General features: G+C 44.3%; 1 protein-coding gene across 19 annotated transcripts in view; it reads right to left on the bottom strand.

The window, feature by feature from the left end:
• Positions 1-21155, bottom strand: part of PLA2R1 (phospholipase A2 receptor 1) — a 143608-nt gene that overhangs the window by 117176 nt on the left and 5277 nt on the right. For 13 of the 19 annotated variants that reach the window (XR_015146949.1, XR_015146936.1, XR_015146948.1 and 10 more), the window contains exons 1-2: positions 19714-20136; positions 452-835 (exon numbers count right to left, since the gene is read on the bottom strand). Coding sequence is in view for 12 of the 19 variants with exons in the window: in XM_086355516.1 (XP_086211642.1) it covers positions 452-835; positions 19714-19822 (493 nt within the window). In the remaining 7 variants the exon portion in view is untranslated. Of the gene's footprint in view, positions 1-451; positions 836-19713; positions 20203-21155 lie in introns of those variants that run through there. The other 6 variants (XR_015146920.1, XR_015146921.1, XM_086355508.1 and 3 more) reach the window with 3 other exon arrangements.

Here is a 21155-nt window from a genome sequence, read left to right on the forward strand (position 1 = left end):
CACACAGATGCCAGCCTGGTCTTAGGAGACACTAAGGTGCCCTGCACACATGCTTCATACACAGAACTGACTTTCTACAATAAAAGGAATGTTGGCCTGAGAGGCTCTTATTATATTTATCCTGACAAGGCTTTTAACTTCAAAAATCTTTTCCTTCTACTTTGATTTTCTCTCTCCCTCATCTTTCTGTTCTTTCTCCTTTCCACTGATTCCCAAAGTTATTTAAGTGTTTTCTCCCTTAATACCTTTAAATTCAAAGTTCTGCTTCTTTAGCAGAATTTAGCAAATCTGTTCTAAGACTCTGGCGATCTTTTTACAATAAGCAAGTAAGCAACTCAAACCTATTTAGCAGAAGTTCCTTGAGGTCCCAGGGGCTGTGTACCTCTTTCATATATTTCACAAATCTGTATTATATCATTTCATGTGTACTTTGGTTGACATTATTTTTTACCTTTGTGCAGATAGTCACAAATGCCTCCACTGCCGGACATATAGGAAACCCACTTATGGAGATATTTCCTTGAGGCCACAAGCGTGTTGTCCTGCTTCACCTGGACCAGGTACTGGAGTGGGCCTGTGATCGTCTTCTTGTTACAGTGCCACTTCAAGGAAACGTGGGTGGAATCACACTCGTATATGCTCAGCGGCTGCTCTGGACTAGACACGTTCAGGCCCAGGCAGCCACTGCCTCCGATGTTAAATAGGCGGTGGTTTGAAACCCACTTCCACAGCATGTACTTGTTGGGTGGTTTGCAGTTCTCCAGGGTCAGTGTAGATTTGCTGGCTTGAATACATTTCTCGAGGTTCTCACTTTGGATAATGAAGATTCCTTTATCTGAAACAGCAAAATAGAAGATATAGTAGAGAGTCTTCATATACAATTAACCAGTGTCAGGGGGATCCCAATGTGCATGTCTGAGCTGTGACATGTCACACCAACAGCTATTGCATCTCAAACAGGTCTGAAGTTGAATGGGCAGGGTTCACAACAAGGGCTTGATTTGTACAAATCAAAGGAGTTTCTTGGGAGGCATACACGGACTTGCTGGAGCTAATGGCAAACCTCTGCTCTAAGACTGGATTGGCCCCCCCAGTAACAAGGGCTGCTTGTGGATCCACTCGGGAACAGCACTGATGGAAAAGGAGCTCGCTGCAACTGGAGAGAGAGGCCTGCTAACAATACTCAGGGCTACAGCAGAGACACACTGGGTGCTTAGGGGTATGGTAACATTTTTTTTTTTTCCAGACAAGTGCCTGAACGTTAGGAATTTGGCAGCTCAATCAAGAGCCACTGAAATGAACATTTTCCCCATCAAATTTCTGCAGGACACCCAAAGGATAGAATTCAAGGGTTTCTTTGTGTTTTGATAGGAGACCCAGTGCTTGTGAGCAAAAATGCTTCCCCACATTTGTTTTCTGTGCTGGGCCCATCAGAAGTAGAAAGACAGGGACATTTGCTCTGGGGTCAGCCTCCTCCTGAGAGAGGAGGAGGGTGGGTGGGGCTGGCCACAGCACACAAATGCCCAGGACACTAGCTGAGGTCCTTCACCTAGCTACATGAGAAGATACAAGAGCACCACGACGGGACTCAGACCACACAGGCCCACCTGGGGCGTGGAGGGAGTAGGCATTTCGTGATACACCCCTGAGCCTCCAACCCCAGGGAGCCAGAAGAAAGGATCTGGATGAGTTTCCTGTGGACAAGCTGTCTGGGCCCAGACAGGGCTTATGTGGTATCTCTCCACTCATTATGTGACTTTACTTCAAGCTGTCAGCCTGGAAGGCACCTATGACGCAATAACTATGAATACGTCTTCCCACAGGTTTTCTGAAGGTGGAAATCACATCTGATTTCTTCAGTATAAGTTCAGAGTGTCCTGAGCACATCATCGAAGTTCAGTAAATGTTTGATGTTGATTAAACACACTGTCTTCCCTGGTGGCTCAGAGGTTAACGCATCTGTCTGCAATGCAGGAGACCTGGGTTCAATCCCTGGGTCGGGAAGATCCCCTGGAGAAGGAAATGGCAACCCACTCCAGTATTCTTGCCTGGAGAATCCCATGGACGGAGGAGCCTGGTGGGCTACAGTCCACAGGGTTGCAAAGAGTCAGACACGACTGAGCAACTTCACTCACTCACTCACTCACTCAAACACTGGCGGGTGCTGCTTACCCAGGCTCATGGTTGCTGGGTTACTTAGCTCTGACCGTCTGGTCAGGTCCAAGAGTTCTTTTGTTCTCCTGTTCGCTAGGCTCTGCTCTTAAACATCTTACTTCCTGTCCATTCTTCAAAAATCTAAAGGGATATTATCAGGTTCCCTTAAAACAACTGTGGTTTAGGGCCAGGCATGTCCTGTGGCAGCGGCATAGGGAACACAGGCAGAGCCTTCTAGAGATTTCAAACAGTGCAGAATGAAGCTCTTATGTATTGGTGCGTGAGAACAATGCTTCATTTTGATAAAAGTTCTTTTGGCTTTTCTAAAGTTGCTCAGGTCAAGAAGAACTGATTTACAGTAATCAAAATCACTTAAGAAACTGTTAAAAAAAAGATTGTCAATGTATTAATGGAAGCTATACTTCATTTAATAAATGATAGTGTTATTTATAACCATATATTTGAGGAGTTGAATTAGTTGTCAGAAAATTGCTTTGATCACCATACATCAGAGCAAAAGAGAAGGGGGTGGAGGCAGAGAATGAATGGTTTTAGGGAGATTTCATTTAGATCAGGAAATTTGTTTTCCTAATGAAGCCCATGTCTGTGTGGTTATTTGTAATAGTCATTCAAGATCAAATCTACCTCTCACCAATTTGATGTGGACTCTGATAATTATTAACATTCTCTCCAACTCTCTATTCATCTTTTCATGCCTGGGTAAAATGTTAACCTTAATTTCTGTTATAATCTACTAACTAGCTAGCCCAAAGTTCCATTAAGTTTTCACAAAAGGATAATTATTTTACTATAATTGTTCTATAGTTTAGCTTCTATCTAATATGTACGTTCAAATATATCCAGCTCTGCAATTTACTGGCTGTACCATAGCCCTCTGGGCCTCAGTTCACACACCTAAGATAGGTGGATAGACTGCCTGACTGGGCGCTAAGAGCTGTGGAATCAGGTAGACCCACCACAGACCAGCCTTGTAACTCTGGGCAAATTTCCTGATGCCTGTGAGTCTTGCCTTTCCTCTTTGAACTGGGAATATGTATGACACTGATCTCATAGGGATGTTAAGAGTATTTCATTAAAGAGCTCATGCAGAGTACACCACACACTACCTTCGCATGGGAGGACCTCAGTAAATGTAGGTTGTTACTATTGTCATTATTATCCTTCTGGCTTCTTGATTCTTGGTCTGCAGATCCAGCTGTAGGTTTGGTTGAACACTTGTAGAATACTAATTTAAGCATGCCACCCAAGACTTCTAACATTATCACAAAAGTCCAACTTAGTTTGCTTCTGTAACACATGGTGGGTGCAGAGTTTTTATTTTTATTTTTTCTCTCTTTTTTTTTCATTTTAAATTTTTATTTATTTATTTTTTAAACTTTACAAAATTGTATTAGTTTTGCCAAATATCTAAATGAATCCGCCACAGGTATACATGTGTTCCCCATCCTGAACCCTCCTCCCTCCTCCCTCCCCATACCATCCCTCTGGGTCATCCCAGTGCACTAGCCCCAAGCATCCAGTATCATGCATCAAACCTGGACTGGCAACTCGTTTCATACATGATATTATACATGTTTCAATGCCATTCTCCCAAATCTTCCCACCCTTTCCCTCTCCAACAGAGTCCATAAGACTGTTCTATACATCAGTGTCTCTTTTGCTGTCTCGTACATAGGGTTATTGTTACCATCTTTCTAAATTCCATATATATGCATTAGTATACTGTATTGGTGTTTTTCTTTCTGGCTTACTTCACTCTGTATAATAGGCTCCAGTTTCATCCACCTCATTAGAACTGATTCAAATGTATTCTTTTTAATGGCTGAGTAATACTCCATTGTGTATATGTACCATAGCTTTCTTATCCATTCATCTGCTGATGGACATCTAGGTTGCTTCCATGTCCTGGCTATTATAAACAGTGCTGCGATGAACATTGGGGTACATGTGTCTCTTTCCCTTCTGGTTTCCTCAGTGTGTATGCCCAGCAGTGGGATTGCTGGATCATAAGGCAGTTCTATTTCCAGTTTTTTAAGGCATCTCCACACTGTTCTCCATAGTGGCTGTACTAGTTTGCATTCCCACCAACAGTGTAAGAGGGTTTCCTTTTCTCCACACCCTCTCCAGCATTTATTGCTTGTAGATTTTTGGATCGCAGCCATTCTGACTGGTGTGAAATGGTACCTCATAGTGGTTTTGATTTGCATTTCTCTGATAATGAGTGATGTTGAGCATCTTTTCATGTGTTTGTTAGCCATCTGTATGTCTTCTTTGGAGAAATGTCTATTTAGTTCTTTGGCCCATTTTTTGATTGGGTCATTTATTTTTCTGGAGTTGAGCTGTAGGAGTTGCTTGTATATTTTTGAGATTAGTTGTTTGTCAGTTGCTTCATTTGCTATTATTTTCTCCCATTCTGAAGGCTGCCTTTTCACCTTGCTAATAGTTTCCTTTGATGTGCAGAAGCTTTTAAGTTTAATTAGGTCCCATTTGTTTATTTTTGCTTTTATTTCCAATATTCTGGGAGGTGGGTCATAGAGGATCCTGCTATGATGTATGTCAGAGAGTGTTTTGCCTATGTTCTCCTCTAGGAGTTTTATAGTTTCTGGTCTTACGTTTAGATCTTTAATCCATTTTGAGTTTATTTTTGTGTATGGTGTTAGAAAGTGTTCTAGTTTCATTCTTTTACAAGTAGTTGACCAGATTTCCCAGCACCACTTGTTAAAGAGATTGTCTTTAATCCATTGTATATTCTTGCCTCCTTTGTCAAAGATAAGGTGTCCATATGTGCGTGGATTTATATTTCCGTCTTTGTGCCAGTACCATACTGTCTTGATAACTGTGGCTTTGTAGTAGAGCCTGAAGTCAGGTTTTCAAACAATCCTGAAATACCACGTTATCAACTTTTATGAAGGAAAAAGGCTCCTCAAGCAACCAGATGACAAAATCTTTGTCTCACTTGTTTAAATGCATGTGTCATTATGAACTGAGTCTTCATCTGTTCATCTTCCACACTATTTAACTGTAAAGTCTATATTGCAACTATTACAAGAAAGACAAAAATACTTGATGTTGACAAGCAGTGTATGGATGGGTCAATGAGTGGTCTGTAAGTACATGGACATGAAAATTATATATCACTGAAATTTTAGAGGAATAACGTTTTAAAATATCCAAATTATGAAGTGTTAAGAGAAAAGGAGAGAGAGAATTAGAACTCAGTCCCACCAGTGGTCATAAAAATACCTTTCCAAAGCAGAAAATGTTAGACAAACTTAACTCCATGCTGCTCAGTTTTAGGGTGCTATCACATTTCTACACCCAGCTGCCTTTAGGATGTGGCTTTGGAAAAGTTCTTCAGAATGTATCATAAACAAGTAGCTCTGGCTTACTAATAACAATAAACATGCCATCTCCAAAAGAATAGTATGTCACACTAAGCTAAAAAATGGCCCAATCCCATTTTCCCATTAAGCTATAATGGAATCTGGTGCTAGCACCATTAATCTCCATAAATTCACTGAAGAGAAAGCAACTGTTTTCAAATAGACTACTAGGAGACCCAATATAGGTAGCAATATTCTGATTATTATCATATGTGCATAAGAGTCGTCTCTAACAAAAACATGATGTGAAAATAAGCCACCAGTCCTTAGAGTCTGTAGACAGATTTCAGAAAGGATGAAGATCAAATGTGGGAGGAATCAAGATTGATTATAGATGTCAAGGACATCAGTTCTGCTTGAACACTGATTAAGTGATTAATGAAGTACTGCCAGAATTACTAAATCTCTTTGCAATAAAATGCTATTGTACATCCCTTCATAATTATAAGTTTAGGAAGAGAAAAAGGATTGATTTACTAGAAGTAACTTATAAACTAATTTTCTTTTTATTTTTTTCTAATTTTATTTTATTTTTAATCTTTACATAATTGTATTAGTTTTGCCAAATATCAAAATGAATCCGCCACAGGTATACATGTGTTCCCCATCCCGAACCCTCCTCCCTCCTCCCTCCCCATACCAACCCTCTGGGCCGTCCAGTGCACCAGCCCCTAGCATCCATCATCGTGCATCGAACCTGGACTGGCAACTCGTTTCCTACATGATATTTTACATGTTTCAATGCCATTCTCCCAAATCTTCCCACCCTCTTCCTCTCCCACAGAGTCCATAAGACTGTTCTATACATCAGTGTCTCTTTTGCTGTCTCGTATACAGAGTTATTGTTACCATCTTTCTAAATTCCATAAACTAATTTTCATCCTTAAAAAACAAAATCCATTGAAACTAGTGTTTCTACTTTCTACTTCTGAGTTCCTCTGGAAAGGAGATCATTTTAGATCCACCCTTTGGTCCCACAGGATGACATGTACTTTTCTAAGGAATGGAAGGAGAATTTCTTTATTCATTCATTTCTTCATTCATTCATTCAACAAGCATTCCCTGGGTGCTGACTATGTGGAAGACACTGTGTAGGGTACCAGAGATAGACAGAAGAGTCATTTGCTTGAATATTTGCTCTCTAAAACTATATCTATTTGTTCTGGAATCATGCAAATTCTCCCAGTTAATGAAAAGAAGGGAGTTTCATCAGTTCCACAGATAACACTGTAAAATAAATCTTTAAAAACAAATGATGAAAAATTAGAAAAAGGAAAGGACTAGAATTTAAAACACTTGACTGGATCTTCAAGTGATGACATGAGTGAGGTGGACATGGCCCCTCAGTGCATCAGACCTTTCTAGATGGAAAGAGTGTGTGTATACATGAACTGGTCCATTTCCCAGGGAGGAGACAGCAGAACAGCACTGGAAGGGACACAGACGTGGCAGAAACTAACTCCCCATAAACCCAGAACCATGAACTTCAGCGCTGGGTGAGACCATAAAGCTCATTTACTTGAATCATCCTTATACGTTTTTTTCCCAAATGTTATTTTTTACTTAGAAGTTCTATATTCATATACTTAGTGAGAACCATGTAGGTCTAGCTCTATTTACATGCATTAATTTGTAACCTAGAAAGAAAAAAATGAACTGCTGTAGATTATTGCCAAATAACTTGAAGCAGTGTCATCTGAGGTTATTGATATTTCTTCTGGCAATCTTGATTCCAGCTTGTGCTTCATCCAGCCTGGCATTTTGCATGATGTACTCTGCATATAAGTTAAATAAGCAGGGTGACAATATACAGCCTTATGCAGATGACACCACCCTTATGGCAGAAAACAAAGAGGAGCTTAAGAGCCTCTTGATGAAGGTAAAAGAGGAGAGTGAAAAAGCTGACTTAAAACTCAACATTCAAAGAACAAAGATGATAGCATCTGGTCCCATCACTTCATGGCAAATAGATGGGGAAACAGTGGAAACAGTGACAGATTTCATTTTCTCGGACTCCAAAATCACTGCAGATGGTGACTGTAGCCATGAAATTGAAAGATGCTTGCTCTTTGGAAGAAAAGCTATGACTAATCTAGACAGCATGCTAAAAAGCAAAGACATTACTTTACCAACAAAGGTCCGTCTAGTCAAAGCTATAGTTTTTCCAGTAGTCATGTATGGATGTGAGAGCTGGACCATAAAGAAGGCTGAAAACCAAAGAATTGAAGCTTTTGAGTTGTGGTTTGGAGAAGACTCTTGAGAGTCCCTTGGACACCAAGGAGATCAAACCAGTAAATCCGAAAGGAAATCAATACTGAATATTCATTAGAAGGACTGATGTTGAAGTTGAAGCTCCAATACTTTAGCCACTTGATATGAAGAGCTGACTCCTTAGAAAAGACCCTGATGCTGGAGAAGGGGATGACAGAGGGCAAGATTGACTCAGTGGACATAAATTGAGCAAGTTCTGGGAGATGGTGAAGGACAGGGAAGCCTGGCATAATGCAGGTCCAAGGGGTTGCAAAGAGTCAGATGTGACTGAGCGACAGAACAACAACAACAACTGGAAGTGGGAGACTTGAGATTTCAAACAGACATTAATGGAGGGTCTAATGTGGCATGTGCTAGGAGCCCTGCTGATGGACAGGGAGGCCTGGCGTGCTGCGATTCATGGGGTCGCAAAGAGTCGGACACGACTGAGCGACTGAACTGAACTGAACTGAGGAGCCCTGCAGATAGGATACATATATCAGTGTTTGCACTCAAGAAACTGATGTTCTCCCTGGGAGTGCATCATGAAATGTACAGGAAGAACCACAACTTAATTCCAAAATATATTTTGACATAAGAGGTATAATCACAATAGGAGGAAACCAGCATCTAGAAGGTGTCAGTTTGGTCTAGAAGATCAGAAAAATCAATCAATCTCACAAGAACACACACACACAAGAGGCATTTTCATTCAACATTTATTAGGGACCTAATATGTGTTGCATATGGGGGTACACTGGTGAACTAGACCAGCATGGGTGCCTATCCTCTTTACAGAGACGGAGTTCAGGTAGTGGAGAAAGTATAGATGGAGAGGTGAAGGGTCACACCAGGAAAATTGTGGACAGAGCAAGTTACCAGAGTCAGAGGCGATGAAAATAATCAGCTCTAAGGGTGATGAGAGCCTCACTATATAAAAGTGTTCGGTGGTTGTAGAATATGAGGTTGGAAAGAGGTGGTTTGGGACCATTTTATGAGGAACTTAAATTTTATTCAAAAATCTGTACATTATTCAGATGAAAAGGAGCTTTTGGAACAAGAGAAGCCGTGACTGAGGCTATGGTGTGGAATGTGAATCATTTGATAAAAACATTTATTGAGCACTTTTTGTGTGCTCAGAATTGTTTTAGGAGAGTGTAGGTGTGAGACAAATGTCCAAGTTCCTGCGCTGGAGTTCTCACTTAGCTGGGATGAGACAGCCCATGTGCAGGATGGAGAACATTCTGAAGACTTCTGCTTTGATCCGGCAAGAGAGACAGAGATATTAGTTCAACTGGTGGTGATGAGAAAGAAAGAGACTGATTAGACTCTAGTCTCTTGAGAGATAATTCAAGGAGGGAAGAAATGACAGGACATGGTGATTGATAGAACCGGAGAAGCCTGGAAAAGGGAGTTGCAATGTCTTGTTTTCTGGCTTCAGATACATGGGTTGTCAGTTGCCTGCTGATTCCTACCATACCATGAGGTTGGGGTCTAAAGCCTCAGGCTGTAATTAGTGTTGGAAAAGTGCCAGCTGGGAGTCCCTGCAGGAAGTTCCTCTTGAGGCCCTTCCACTTCATGTTCAGCACCCCTTCTGCCCACCTCCACCTGCCTTTTAGTGTCACCTTCTACTTGGCTCAGAGGTTAAAGCGTCTGCCTGCGTCTGCCTGCAATGCAGGAGAGCTGGGTTCGATCCCTGGATCGGGAACATCCCCTGGAGAAGGAAATGGCAACCCATTCTTGCCTGGAGAATCCCATGGACAGAGGAGCCTGGTGGGCTATAGTCCACGGGGTCGCAAAGAGTCAGACACGACTGAGCGACTTCGCTTTCACTTTCTACTTTAAGCAGCTCCTCTTAGAACAAGCTGAGGTATGAAGTGTTACATAAATATGATTTGAAATGGTAAGCCTTGGTGAGATGTATGTTCTTTCAATTAAAAAAAAAAAACCTTAAAACAATGAAACAATTCATTGGAAAAAAAATGCTCCTTTTATGGTGGAAAACACCATGACAGTGGCAACTAAGCCAGCTGATGTATAAGCTGGCCACGTTAAGGGAAGTGGAAGGAAAAGTTCAGATGCACGGTTCACATCAAGTGCTATGTTTAAGACAAGCTATTAGGAAGCCACTGCTTGCCAACTGCAATCCAATTTCAATCTCCTACCCCATTCCCCGGGGTTTAACCCTCTTCTACTCCATCTGCCCACACAGCTCACGCACTTCCTGCCCCAGGATCAGCTCTTGAATCTGTCCAGTTCTTGGCTGTTCTGACACTATCTCAATTTTAGCATGAAAATGATCTGGGAGGTATGCGGGGCAGGGAGATCACTGCCCTGAAACCAATCTAAAGGTGAGCAATTTCTCTCTTGAGATGTATCGGCATTTCCCAGCTACACAAATTTAGGTTTGTCCTGTCCAGTGAGTCAGATTCAGATGTTATTGTTTCCCTTACTCAGATGACTGCAGCAGGAAGGGATGCTGTGTGAGTGAATCAAGTCCCGTTCATGGCTGAACGATGCAGGGAAGCGGAATTCTTAACATGTCTTTCCAAACCAGTAAGCAAGGAATTTCTGATGTTTGCAGCCTGTGCATTGTACTTGAAAGACAAAATCAAGGGAAAATGTGTCTGTCCTTCCTGGCCCTCTCTGCATGAATATTTGCATTTTATCCCAGATCATCTGAGATGTGGTGTTTATCTCTTGACAATCTGATAGTGCTTATCAACTTGATAGGCTTCCTATCAACTGGTTTCTGTTGGGTTGGCCAAAAAGTTCATTTGGATTTTTCCATAACAAGTAACAGAAAAACCCGAGTGAACTTTTGGGCCAACCTAATAAAATGAGCTAAAAAGCTGAGCACGTTTTAAAATATCCCCTTGTCCTGTCTCAGAACTTCCTTCTCTTTTCCTGCCCTGGCATCATCCTTGACATTGAGCCTTCTTTATTCTCCGGAAGCTTCTGAACCTGGGTAATCATCACCTCCACAGGCCTGTGGGACCCCTCTTGCTAAACCTTTTCACGTATTTGCTTCCCCTTTCTTTCTGATCTCCCCAGATCATCACTCAGTTCCACAAGGCATACAATACTCTTTCTCACATGCAGGAGGAATGAAACCTGGCTTCATCAGCTCTGACGAGCTCCAGTTTTGTCAGGACTCAAATTGCCTTTCACCAACCTCTGTGTGAAGTGGACTAACCCTTCCAGACTGCCCCTGCCCCTTGGCCACTCTCATTCCATCCCTCCCGCTCCCTTTCCATCCATCTCATCTTTAGCAGTAGCTGACCCCCACAGATGGAGAAGGCGATGGCACCCCACTCCAGTACTCTTGCCTGGAAAATCTCATGGATGGAGGAGCCTGGTAGGCTGCAGCCCATGGGGTCGCTAAGAGTCGGACATGACTGAGCGACTTCACTTTCACTTTTCACTTTCATGCATTGGAGAAGGAAATGGCAACCCACTCCAGTGTTCTTGCCTGGAGAATCCCAGGGAAGGGGGAGCCTGGTGGGCTGCCGTCTGTGGGGTCGCACAGAGTCAGACACGACTGAAGCAACTTAGCAGCAGCAGACCCCCACAGAAAATCTTCTCTCTTTCAAAGTTCTTCACTGTGTCTGTGAATCTTACAGGTAAAATTTTCAACTTAGTTGAAAACATTTCCTTTTAGCTTTTCATCTATTCCTCCATTATTTCTGTCTTTATTTAACTCTGAAGTCTCTAACAGACATTGCTTATGTAAAAATCATTATTCACAGTGGCTCTGTTATCATCTTATAGACTGTGTTGAAAATATACCATCTCAGTCACCAGGGAGCCTTGTTACAAAAAAGCATGTGATGGCAAGAAATAGTAAGATAGGACATTAAGACAGGACAAGTAAGTCATAAACTTCCCTCAACAATGTCTTTGTGTTGAAACCCTGGGAGGATGTGATTCAAAGACTGGGTCATCAAAACAAAGAAAAAAAGAAAACTCCACCAACAACCGAACAGCCCTGGGAATGATGTGACATTACTGAAAGCAAAAGTGTTTATGCTGAGCTTCCCTGGTGGCTCAGACAGTAAACAATCTGCCTGCAGTGTGGGAGACCTGGGTTTGATCCCTGGGTCCAGACGATCCCCCGGGGAAGGCAATGGCTACCCCCTCTAGAATTCTAGCCTGGAGAATCCCATGGACAGAGGAGCCTGGTAGGCTACAGTCCATGGGGTCGCAAAGAGTAAAACATGACTGAGCAACTAACACTTTCACTTTCTCCATTTTATCTGCTTTGCTAAGTGAAAGACAGAAATGAAAACAAAACCAAATCCAAACTTCGAATGGTAGACATAATGTTAGTCCTTGTATTTGTTTGCTAAGGCTACCGTCACAAAGTGTCACTGACTAAGTGACTTAAACAGAAATAGGCTGTGTCATAGATTTGGAGATTACGTGTCAAAAATCAAGGTATCAGCTGGGTTGGCTCCTTGGAGGCCTGTGAGGGAAAGGTCTGTTCCAGGCCTCTTTCCTTGCTTGAAGATGTCTGTCTTCTCCTGGTATCTCTTCCTATCATCTACTCTTTATTCATATTTCTGTGTCCAAATCTCCTCTTCTTTATGAAGACATCAGTCAAATTAGGGCTCACCCTAATCACTTCATTATAACTTGATTATATCTGTAATGACCTTGTCTCCAAACAAGGTCTCATTCTGAGGTATTTGGGGGTTAGAACTTAAACATAATTTTGAGAGGGACACAATTCACCCCAAAACAGTCCCCATGCTTCTTACTCAGCTACCTAATTTGCAGACCCCAGAGTAAAATGAAAAGGTGGGGCCCTGGCGGGGACAGGGAGGTCCAGTCAGTCTCCACTTTCTGTAGGCCCAAGAAGGGCTGCAACCTCTGAGGTGGAAATCACTGGGAACATACTTAGTCCCTGGACTGTGGAAAGATGATAAGTCCCCACTCAGTCCCCATGGAACCTGCAGTGGTGCTGCCACTCAGAGGGGACAGCAGCCTTATCTTGTCCCTGGAGAACACTGGCCGCCTACTTCCAGGCCCTGGGCCTCCCGTTCCCCAGCCCCAGTGCAACCTGGTTGTCACGGTGGGCAGAGTACAGGAGCATGGATGAGGAGGCTGAAAACCACCCCAGTTTGGTGAGGAGTATGGAGCCCTATCCCAACAGGTACAAAGCTTTGTGCTAAGGCCACAGATATGGAGGCCAGCACCAAGGTCATCTCTGGGAACTGGCCGAGCCCCACTGTAATTGTTGCCCAAAGCCCCCTGATCCTTACCAGCCATGAAAGGTAAGGATCCTTACCCATGTGAGGTAAAAATACCCACTCCAGTATTCACTCTAGAGTGCCCTAGACAATAACCTAATAACACTCTTCTAGCACGAATTTTCTGTTTTGAGGCTGCAAAAATTGGCTACTAACCCACAAAAAGCATTGGTTCTCCCTTGAGGTGACCCACTGTTCTAACAGGGTCTGGTGGGCTCTCCCTGGTCTGCTGCATTTGCAGAGCCCTCATTATCTCTCCTTCTTGCTCTTTGTAAACCTCCCTTCTGAAATACTCTGTGTCTGGAAATGCTTTTCCAACTCCAGCACAGACCACAACAAGGAGGTGACATGAAATGGGGCTGAGCTTGGTGACTCAGACAGTACAGAATCTGTCTGTAATGTGGGAGACCCAGGTTCAAACCTTGGATCAGGTAGATCCCCTGGAGAAGGTAATGGCAACCCACTCAAATATTCTTGCCTGGAGAATCCCATGGACAGAGGAGCCTGGTGGGTTACAGTCCATGGGGTCACAAAGAGTCGGACATGACTGAGTGACTAACACTTTCATTTTAAACTCCTGGCTTGTGCTCCATTGTTCCACAGGATTTCATGCCCAAAGAACAAATTCAGAAATAAAAGTTACTAAGAATTCCAAGACCCCAAACCAGAGAGAATTAAACCACAAGGACAATGCCTTGCTGAGCATGGAGTCCTATGAGACTGTTCTGGTCAATGCCCATATGCCCTGTTAACTGACCAAGGCTAACACTGTGGGAAAAAGACCCTGGCAAACCACTGAGCACTTCTTTTAGGGTAGAAATGCTTGAACTTGGAGTATGTGCCTTGGTTTCTCCATCTGCATGATGGACTTAATAATAATGCTGTCCTCATAGCATCCTGGTAAGGATTACCTCAGTCACTATGGCCGCTTTATAAATGATAATAAGAGAAAAACAAATACTAAATTTGGACATGGATAGTGAAAAATAGCAGCAAAATAAGACAACAAAGTTTATAGTTAAATAATTACTTCGAATTTTCTGTTTATATTTTCATAATTGAAAGGGAAAGTTCTCAAGACAAGATGTGAAGAGCCAGAAATAATGAAACCTTTTATTAGCATATTTCTTTGGAACTGCAGTAATCTGGGAAGTATCATAAATTAAAAAGTCATGTGGCCACATATGAAAACTCTTATCTGTTTTGTTTAGCTCTGTATCACAGAACCCAACTTATAGAAATTCTAATGTTGTTCCTCCAATTTTCTTGAGTGACTTTATAAAATATTCTATCCTAACTGGCTTACTATAGTGTTTATAAGGTGTTCTTGTGTTTGTTTCTTTTATGAGCTATAATATTTCTTTTCACACTGATCAATTAAAAAATATAATTTATGTCCCTAGCTTTGTTTTGGAACATCTCATAAAAGGATTTCAAGGATAATTTCTAAAAGAAAATGGAGACAAGAGTCTATAAATGTCTCTGATACATTACTTTGATGGATCATATGAAGATTCATCACATAGGGATGGATTCAGAAGAGGCAGAACAAAGGGACTGTTTCTTCAGAAACCCTGGTATAAATAAGCAAATTGTTAGCTCAAAGAAGGGATGCCGCGGGCACCACCAAGCTCTGTGTGGCTCAGTCTTTCTGGTAATTGGCTTGAAATCGATGCTCTGTAGTATCAGTTACTGCGACAACCAACAATAGGAAAACAGGTTAGGAACTTAATGAGAAAGAGTAACAAGGACCAGAAAAACTGGAAGTCTCTGCTGACTCTCAAAGACATGTGAGGAAAGGAGCCATTTAGAGAAACTGGGATGAGAAAAGTATAAAGTGGAAGAGACTCTGAAAGATGATAGATGGAGATGGAAGAAACAGAGCCTGAGGGCTGGAGTGGCTGATGACCAGGCAGGGCTAAACCAGGATCTGATCATACTTTCACTTAAATTCCAGATCTCCAGATTAGCAGAATGGCTCATTACTCAGGGCTATAAAAATTGCCTAGAGAAAAAAAAAGTAAAAATCAATGGCTTTGCACATTTCTGCTTTGTGAAAATATTCACTCCTACATGTGTTCATACAGGTTAGAAAAGGGGAAGTTGAAGAGAGCAAGAGGCTGGCCTCCTGGTCCTCCAGTCACAAAATCAAGTTGCATCTCCCAGCAAACAACAGGATACAGAATGGGCTGTTTTATCAGGTTGCAAAACTCTCCAGGGGTCTTTTGCATTTAGTGCTTAAGGGACTGGTTTGAATCTCTACAAGTTCCTGTAAGTGCAAGTTATTTAACCCTTCTTCTTCTGTAAAAGAAGAGTGTGTATTAATAGAACCTACCTGATTAGCGTGAGGGACATTTTGACCTTTGTATGAGAAATGAAAGCTAAGGGGAAAATCTCAAGGTCATGACTTCTCCCCACTGCTGCCTCCAGGTGGTGGTTCCTATCACCCTCTTTCAAAACCCTCTTCTATGTGGCACCCTCTCTTCATTCCTTGATCTCGGGGTGCATCACCTGGGACTTCTTCCTCGCTATGTGACTCCGGCAGTACTCCATCAGCCTCCCCACCTCAAGGCCTTTACCCTCCATACAGATGACCTAACACTCTGGCCCAGTGTTTCCTCTAACTCAAGTTGTGGCCCATTAACGTGACAAAATAAATTAAGTGTGTCCTGACCAGCATTGCAAAACAACATGGAATGAAACAGAGGAGGCAAGTGGCAGAGCAGCATATTAGGTGAGGGTGTTTTTTAATGATAAAAAGTTGCAGGTGTATCAACATATGTCTGCCCTGCTCAGGATTCCCAGTTCCTTGATCTCCTCTGCCCTGAGAACCTTCGTTCACCTGTTCTCACTTTAGTGACCACTCCTGCAACCATATCTTGGACCTGGTCTCTGCTGAGAACAGATCTACCTCCAAAATTTATCATTTCCTTGTATGATCACTACCCTTCCTATTCTGCCATTTCTCTCATCTTTCACTGTTATTTTTTTTTTTTTCCTTTTTAACTCCTATTTCTTGAATCTACATTTTCTGCTCCTTAATATTCCTATTAGAACTGACTTAGCTCAGGTCATCAGCCTCTTCCGTTATGGGCAATTGCTTGAATCTTCTAGTTGGTTTCTTGGCTGCCCTTCAGAATTCCTCTCTTCAAATCCCAAACTGACTATGGCAGTCCTAAACTTCGAAGTGTGATCTGGTTCTGGTTCCCCTTTTCCAAACTCACAAGACCCTTCTTAGCAGTACCCAATTTACTCAACCAGAGTTTTTGTTTTCCCTTGAGCAGAGTGCCTGTGAACAAACTCATTTCCTCATCTTTCAGATGCTTCTAAAGAGTCATATGTCCTGCCATGACTCTATTCCGGGATCTACTCCATCCACAGCCCCCAATGAGACCGCATCCCTGTGCGTACCTCCCACCCCTACCTTGGCCTCCTAGCCATGGGAGGGCCTCTGATTCATGGGTAGAGCACAGGGACCAGCCAGTCTGCTGCGACCAGTGTGGCCAGATTCCTCCCTTAGGAAATTAAGAGACTCTTCTGAGGATGCTGTGGGAGCTATCTATGAAAGATCCTACAAGTAGAAGCAGAAGAAACCGGTCCATAGAAAGAGCCAAACAAGGACCACCCACCAGCCCCTGAGAAACAGAGAAGTTGCCTCATCTCAGTGGCCAGTTCTCTGTTTTCAGGAGGCCTGGTGGCACAGAAAGACCTGTCCACGGGGCCCCTTGAGATCCCGATACCCTTACCTCCAGGCCCCCATTTGCCTGTGACCTTCAGTGGCTCTCTTTCCCCCATCCTAAAGAGCCCAGATCAGAACTCTCAGCCCACTGAACTCTGCTGCCCAATACGTGACTCTGCCTTTGCACACATTCTGTGTTTTCCCCAAATGTTCTTGCTTCCATGGGGCAACTGCCTACTTCTCCTTCAGGAAAACAGTCTGGTTCCAGGGTGCATTAACTTAACTACTATATGACACTGTATCTACTAATTTTTTAATACAAATTCATTGATAAATGGGGCTTCCCAGGTGGCTCAGTGGTAAAGAATCTGCCTGCCAATGCAGGAGACACAGGAGATGTGGGTTTGATCCCTGAGTTGGGAAGATCCCCTGGAGTAGGAAATGACAACCCACTCAGTCTGCCTGGGAAATCCCATAGACAGGGAGCCTGGGGGCGGGGGGGGCTATATACTACAGAGTTGCAAAGACTTGGACATGACTGAGCATCTGAGCATACACGCATGCATTGATAAATGACTGAAAAGTCACCAGAATACCATCCATCATCTGTCTCTCAAGGCTGGGATGCTTACAATAAATAAGAAATCAATCAGTAATACATATCAAATAAATTTTCAGATTAAAAATAGAACATGTATAACCTGCCTTGTATTATTGTGCATGCTAAGTCACTTCAGTTGTGTCTAACTCTGTGCGACACTGTGGACTGCAGCCTGCCAGGCTTCTCTGTCTGTGGGATTCTCCAGGCAAGAGTACTGCAGTGGGTTGCCGTGCACTCCTCCGAGGGACCTTCCCGACCTAGGAATTGAACCTGGATCTCTTAGGTCTAACCTGCATTGGCAGGTGGTTTCTTTACCACTAGTACCACCTGGGAAGCCCCACTTTGTATTATTACATATTCCTTATTAGTGGATATGAAACTGACACAGGTGCATATTTTCTCCTGGTTGCTCTGGGGATGTCAATCATGGCCAGAAGTAAGTCAGTATACCTCAGTGAACACCGTGGTAAACCTCAGCACCCAAAACCTAAAAAAAAAGCAGCCATATTTCAGCTTCTATGTCTGAAAAACAGATGGCTGAAGTAGACAATGTCTCAGGTCCCTTCCAACGTGAAGATTTTGTTTCTCCATCTTTGGACAAACAGGAAAAACTTGATTTAAACCCATCTAGATTATACTTGAAATTCCACTGATATGAGTGCTTAAAGTCAAGAAGGGGAGCCTGGGTGATGATTGGAGCATTCAGTGCCACACAGTCCCTGTGCTTTTGGAAATCAGTAGCACCATTTTCATATGTGAAGACTATGAGTGTACAAGAGGTAGTGGACGATTCTAACTTCATAGTGTCCTTGACTATTAAAAAGAAGGCACTGATTAGAAACAATCTCAGCTGGGATTTGGATCTGCTACATATAGAAGGGATTAGCCCATCTGTGCTAACCCTGGCTCAAGGGATCACCAACGCATTCTCTCTGTGTGGTTACGTTCCAACTTCTCCTCTGGGCTGCTGCCCTGTTCTACTTAGACATGAGTGCTCAGGCAAGATCCACATTTTAAAATGTAAAGGAATAAGCTCGGCACAGTCACTGCTAGTGGAGATGGGTCACCCACCAGATCACATGCCCATCTGCAGGAACATTTTCACTGAACATTTCACTGAAGAAATAAGAGGTCTGTGACCTTTGGCCGCCTTAGGATAAGAATTGCTCAATCAGTCCTTGGGAAAGCCTCCTAGGAATGCAGGAGGATACAGTCCAGACACAGAATATGTAGAGAAGGGAAACAGACACTGGTGACACCTTGTTTTACCCCTTCTGTTCAAGCTTCTCCCCAAAGGCTGAGAGGATGGAGGCTGCCTGGAGGCTCCTCCTGGTTTACTTAGTTTTCCCCCTATCACCTTCCTCCCCTCACGCCTGGGCTTGCGCTTTGGATGCTGGCTGCTTGCCTCTGAGGCGCCCCATATAGTTATTCATGAATGCAGGCAATCTCTCTTTCTGTCTCTGTTTGTGTGTGTGCTCAGTGGCTTCAGTCCTGTCCAACTCTTTGCCACCCCACGGACTGTAGACCTCCAGGCTCCTCTGCCCATAGGGATTCTCCAGGCAAGAATACTGGAGTGGGTTGTCATGTCCTTCTCCAGGGGATTTTCCTGACCCAGGGATTCAAACCAGCCTCTTGTGTCTCCTGCACTGGCAGGCTGGTTCTTTACCACTAGCGCCACCTGGGAAGCCCTTCTATCTCTGTACCTGTCCCTTTATGAATCTTATGTATAGTAGGTGCTCAATAAATAATTGATGAGCCGTGAGTACACGTGTACACTGTGGCGGTAACCGCCCCCCCCCCAAATTCCCCACTCACTGGCATGCTGTGTGCCTTGCAAGGGGTCACATTTTGTGATCAGTAGTCCTACGGATGTCACAGCCCCTATATTTTAAAGTGTTAAGAAACTGAAGAGCAGAGAGCTGATTTTGCTCCAGCTCATAAGTTCATTCGGGCCACAGAGGCTCCTCTTCCCCATCTGGCCGGAGAGGCTTTAATAAAGATTGTTTTTCTTTTTCGACGGCGCAGAACGGAGAAGCCCGGCTTGGGGACACTCCACGGGTGGCAGCGTGCACCAACAGCGCTTGCTTTAGGGGAGAACAAGATGGGACATCTTTTTGTCATCATTTTCCCCAGAGATGGTCGTCCCAAATACACCGCTCTCGAAAAGTTTACGTTTTGAAATATCTACCCTCCTATGCTCAGCGCGTCCCCGGCCACAGTTGAGTCAAACGGCCTGCGAGCCCAGGTACCAACCCCTCGCTGCGCTCCCCACACGGACCACGGTCTAATCCCGGCTGCTTCGCCCCTTCCTCCTCTGGATCACCTCCGCCCCCGACGTGCCCGCTGGTCTCTCTGGCCCCGGGGGACACTCACCTTGCCACTCGCGGAGCCGCTCGGGGGTGACTGCCCACGCCGCGGTCTCGGCGGAGCCCGCCGGTACCTGCAGCAGCAGCAGGAGCAGCGACAGCGACAGCAGCGGCATCGCTAACCACTTGGCCCGCCGGTCCCCGGGTGTAGCGCCCGCGGGGGGCCAGCGCCGCAGCCCCAGCGCCCAGCCCTGCGGTGGGTGGGGTGGCGGAGGGCAGGACCGCAGCCTCCTCCGCGCTCCAACCCTCCCCGGGGGCCTCGCCACCCCTGCGTCCCCGAGACCCACTTCGTCAGTCACCCCTGTCGCCACGATGGGGGGACTCTCTGGCTGGAAGACGGAAAAGTCGCGGAGGTTCTCCCTTTGCGGCTTGGAGCAGGAGGAGGAAGAGGGGTGGACAATCTGCCCGTCCCAGAAATTCCTGCCTTTAGGGTGGAGAGGGAGGGGGGAGGCTGCCCCGGGCTAGCTCCTCCTGCTTCCAGCCTTCCCTCTCCTTCCTGGGGGAGGCCGAATAGGAGCTGGGGGTGAGCGAGTTGAAAATCTCTGGGACAGGAAGTCTGACATTTGGGTTTATACACCACCCGGGTTCTGGTAAACACTGCGGGTTTGGCGGCAGGCAGCTTAGAGGAAACCGAGCTGCTCCGAGGACCCAGGCGCATTAGGAACGCTCTGGACTCCCTCTCCCCTGGAATGTGGAGCCCAGAGGTCCCTGGGGGTGCGCCAGGGTCCCCGCCCTACTCACTCCAGAGAACCCTGAAGCTTCTTCCCTTGCTGAGCTCCTTTCCCCTTTACAGAGTACCTCCCCCTTCCATCTCAGATTCTCCTAACCCAGCAGAATAGCCGGGTTATCCCGTGTCACAGCTGTTACCTTGTTGTCCCACTTTATACCTAAAAAACCGGTCCAGAAAAGCAAAGTGATTTTCTCTAAGAGGTTACACTTTAAGTTGGCAAAAGTTCCTCCCTAAACTAGGAAAACTGTGACTAGAATGTAGTCTTTCGGGTAACTAGCAGAAGTGTGTGTGTGTGTGTGTGTGTGTGTGTGTGTGTGTGTTGCTCAGTTGTGTCCGACTCTTTGCGGGCCCCATGGACTATAGCCCGCCAGGCTCATCTGTCCATGGAATTCTCCAGGCAAGAATATTGGAGTGGGTTGCCGTTTCTTTCTCCAGGGGATCTTCCTCACCCAGGGATTGAACCCGGATCGCTGGCATTGCAGGCAGATTGACAAATTCTTTACCATCTGCCTACTAGCAGGGAAGCCTACTAGAAATGTTTAATATTCATGAGAACAGGCTAGTATAGTATCTTTCCTAAATAGTCCTTAAATAAAACATTGTTTATGATGCTAGTCATTAAAACATAAAGGAGGGAAGAGAGCAAAATGGAGCTTTAAAAAATAAAAAGGAAGGTGGTGCAATCTTGGAGAACCTTGCTTTCCTTAGCTGCCTATTGA

The sequence above is a fragment of the Bos grunniens genome, chromosome 2, assembly GCF_055505025.1.
Source record: "Bos grunniens cultivar Pamir isolate PY7600 chromosome 2, Bosgru_T2T1.0, whole genome shotgun sequence".
Taxonomy (NCBI): Eukaryota; Metazoa; Chordata; class Mammalia; order Artiodactyla; family Bovidae; genus Bos; species Bos grunniens.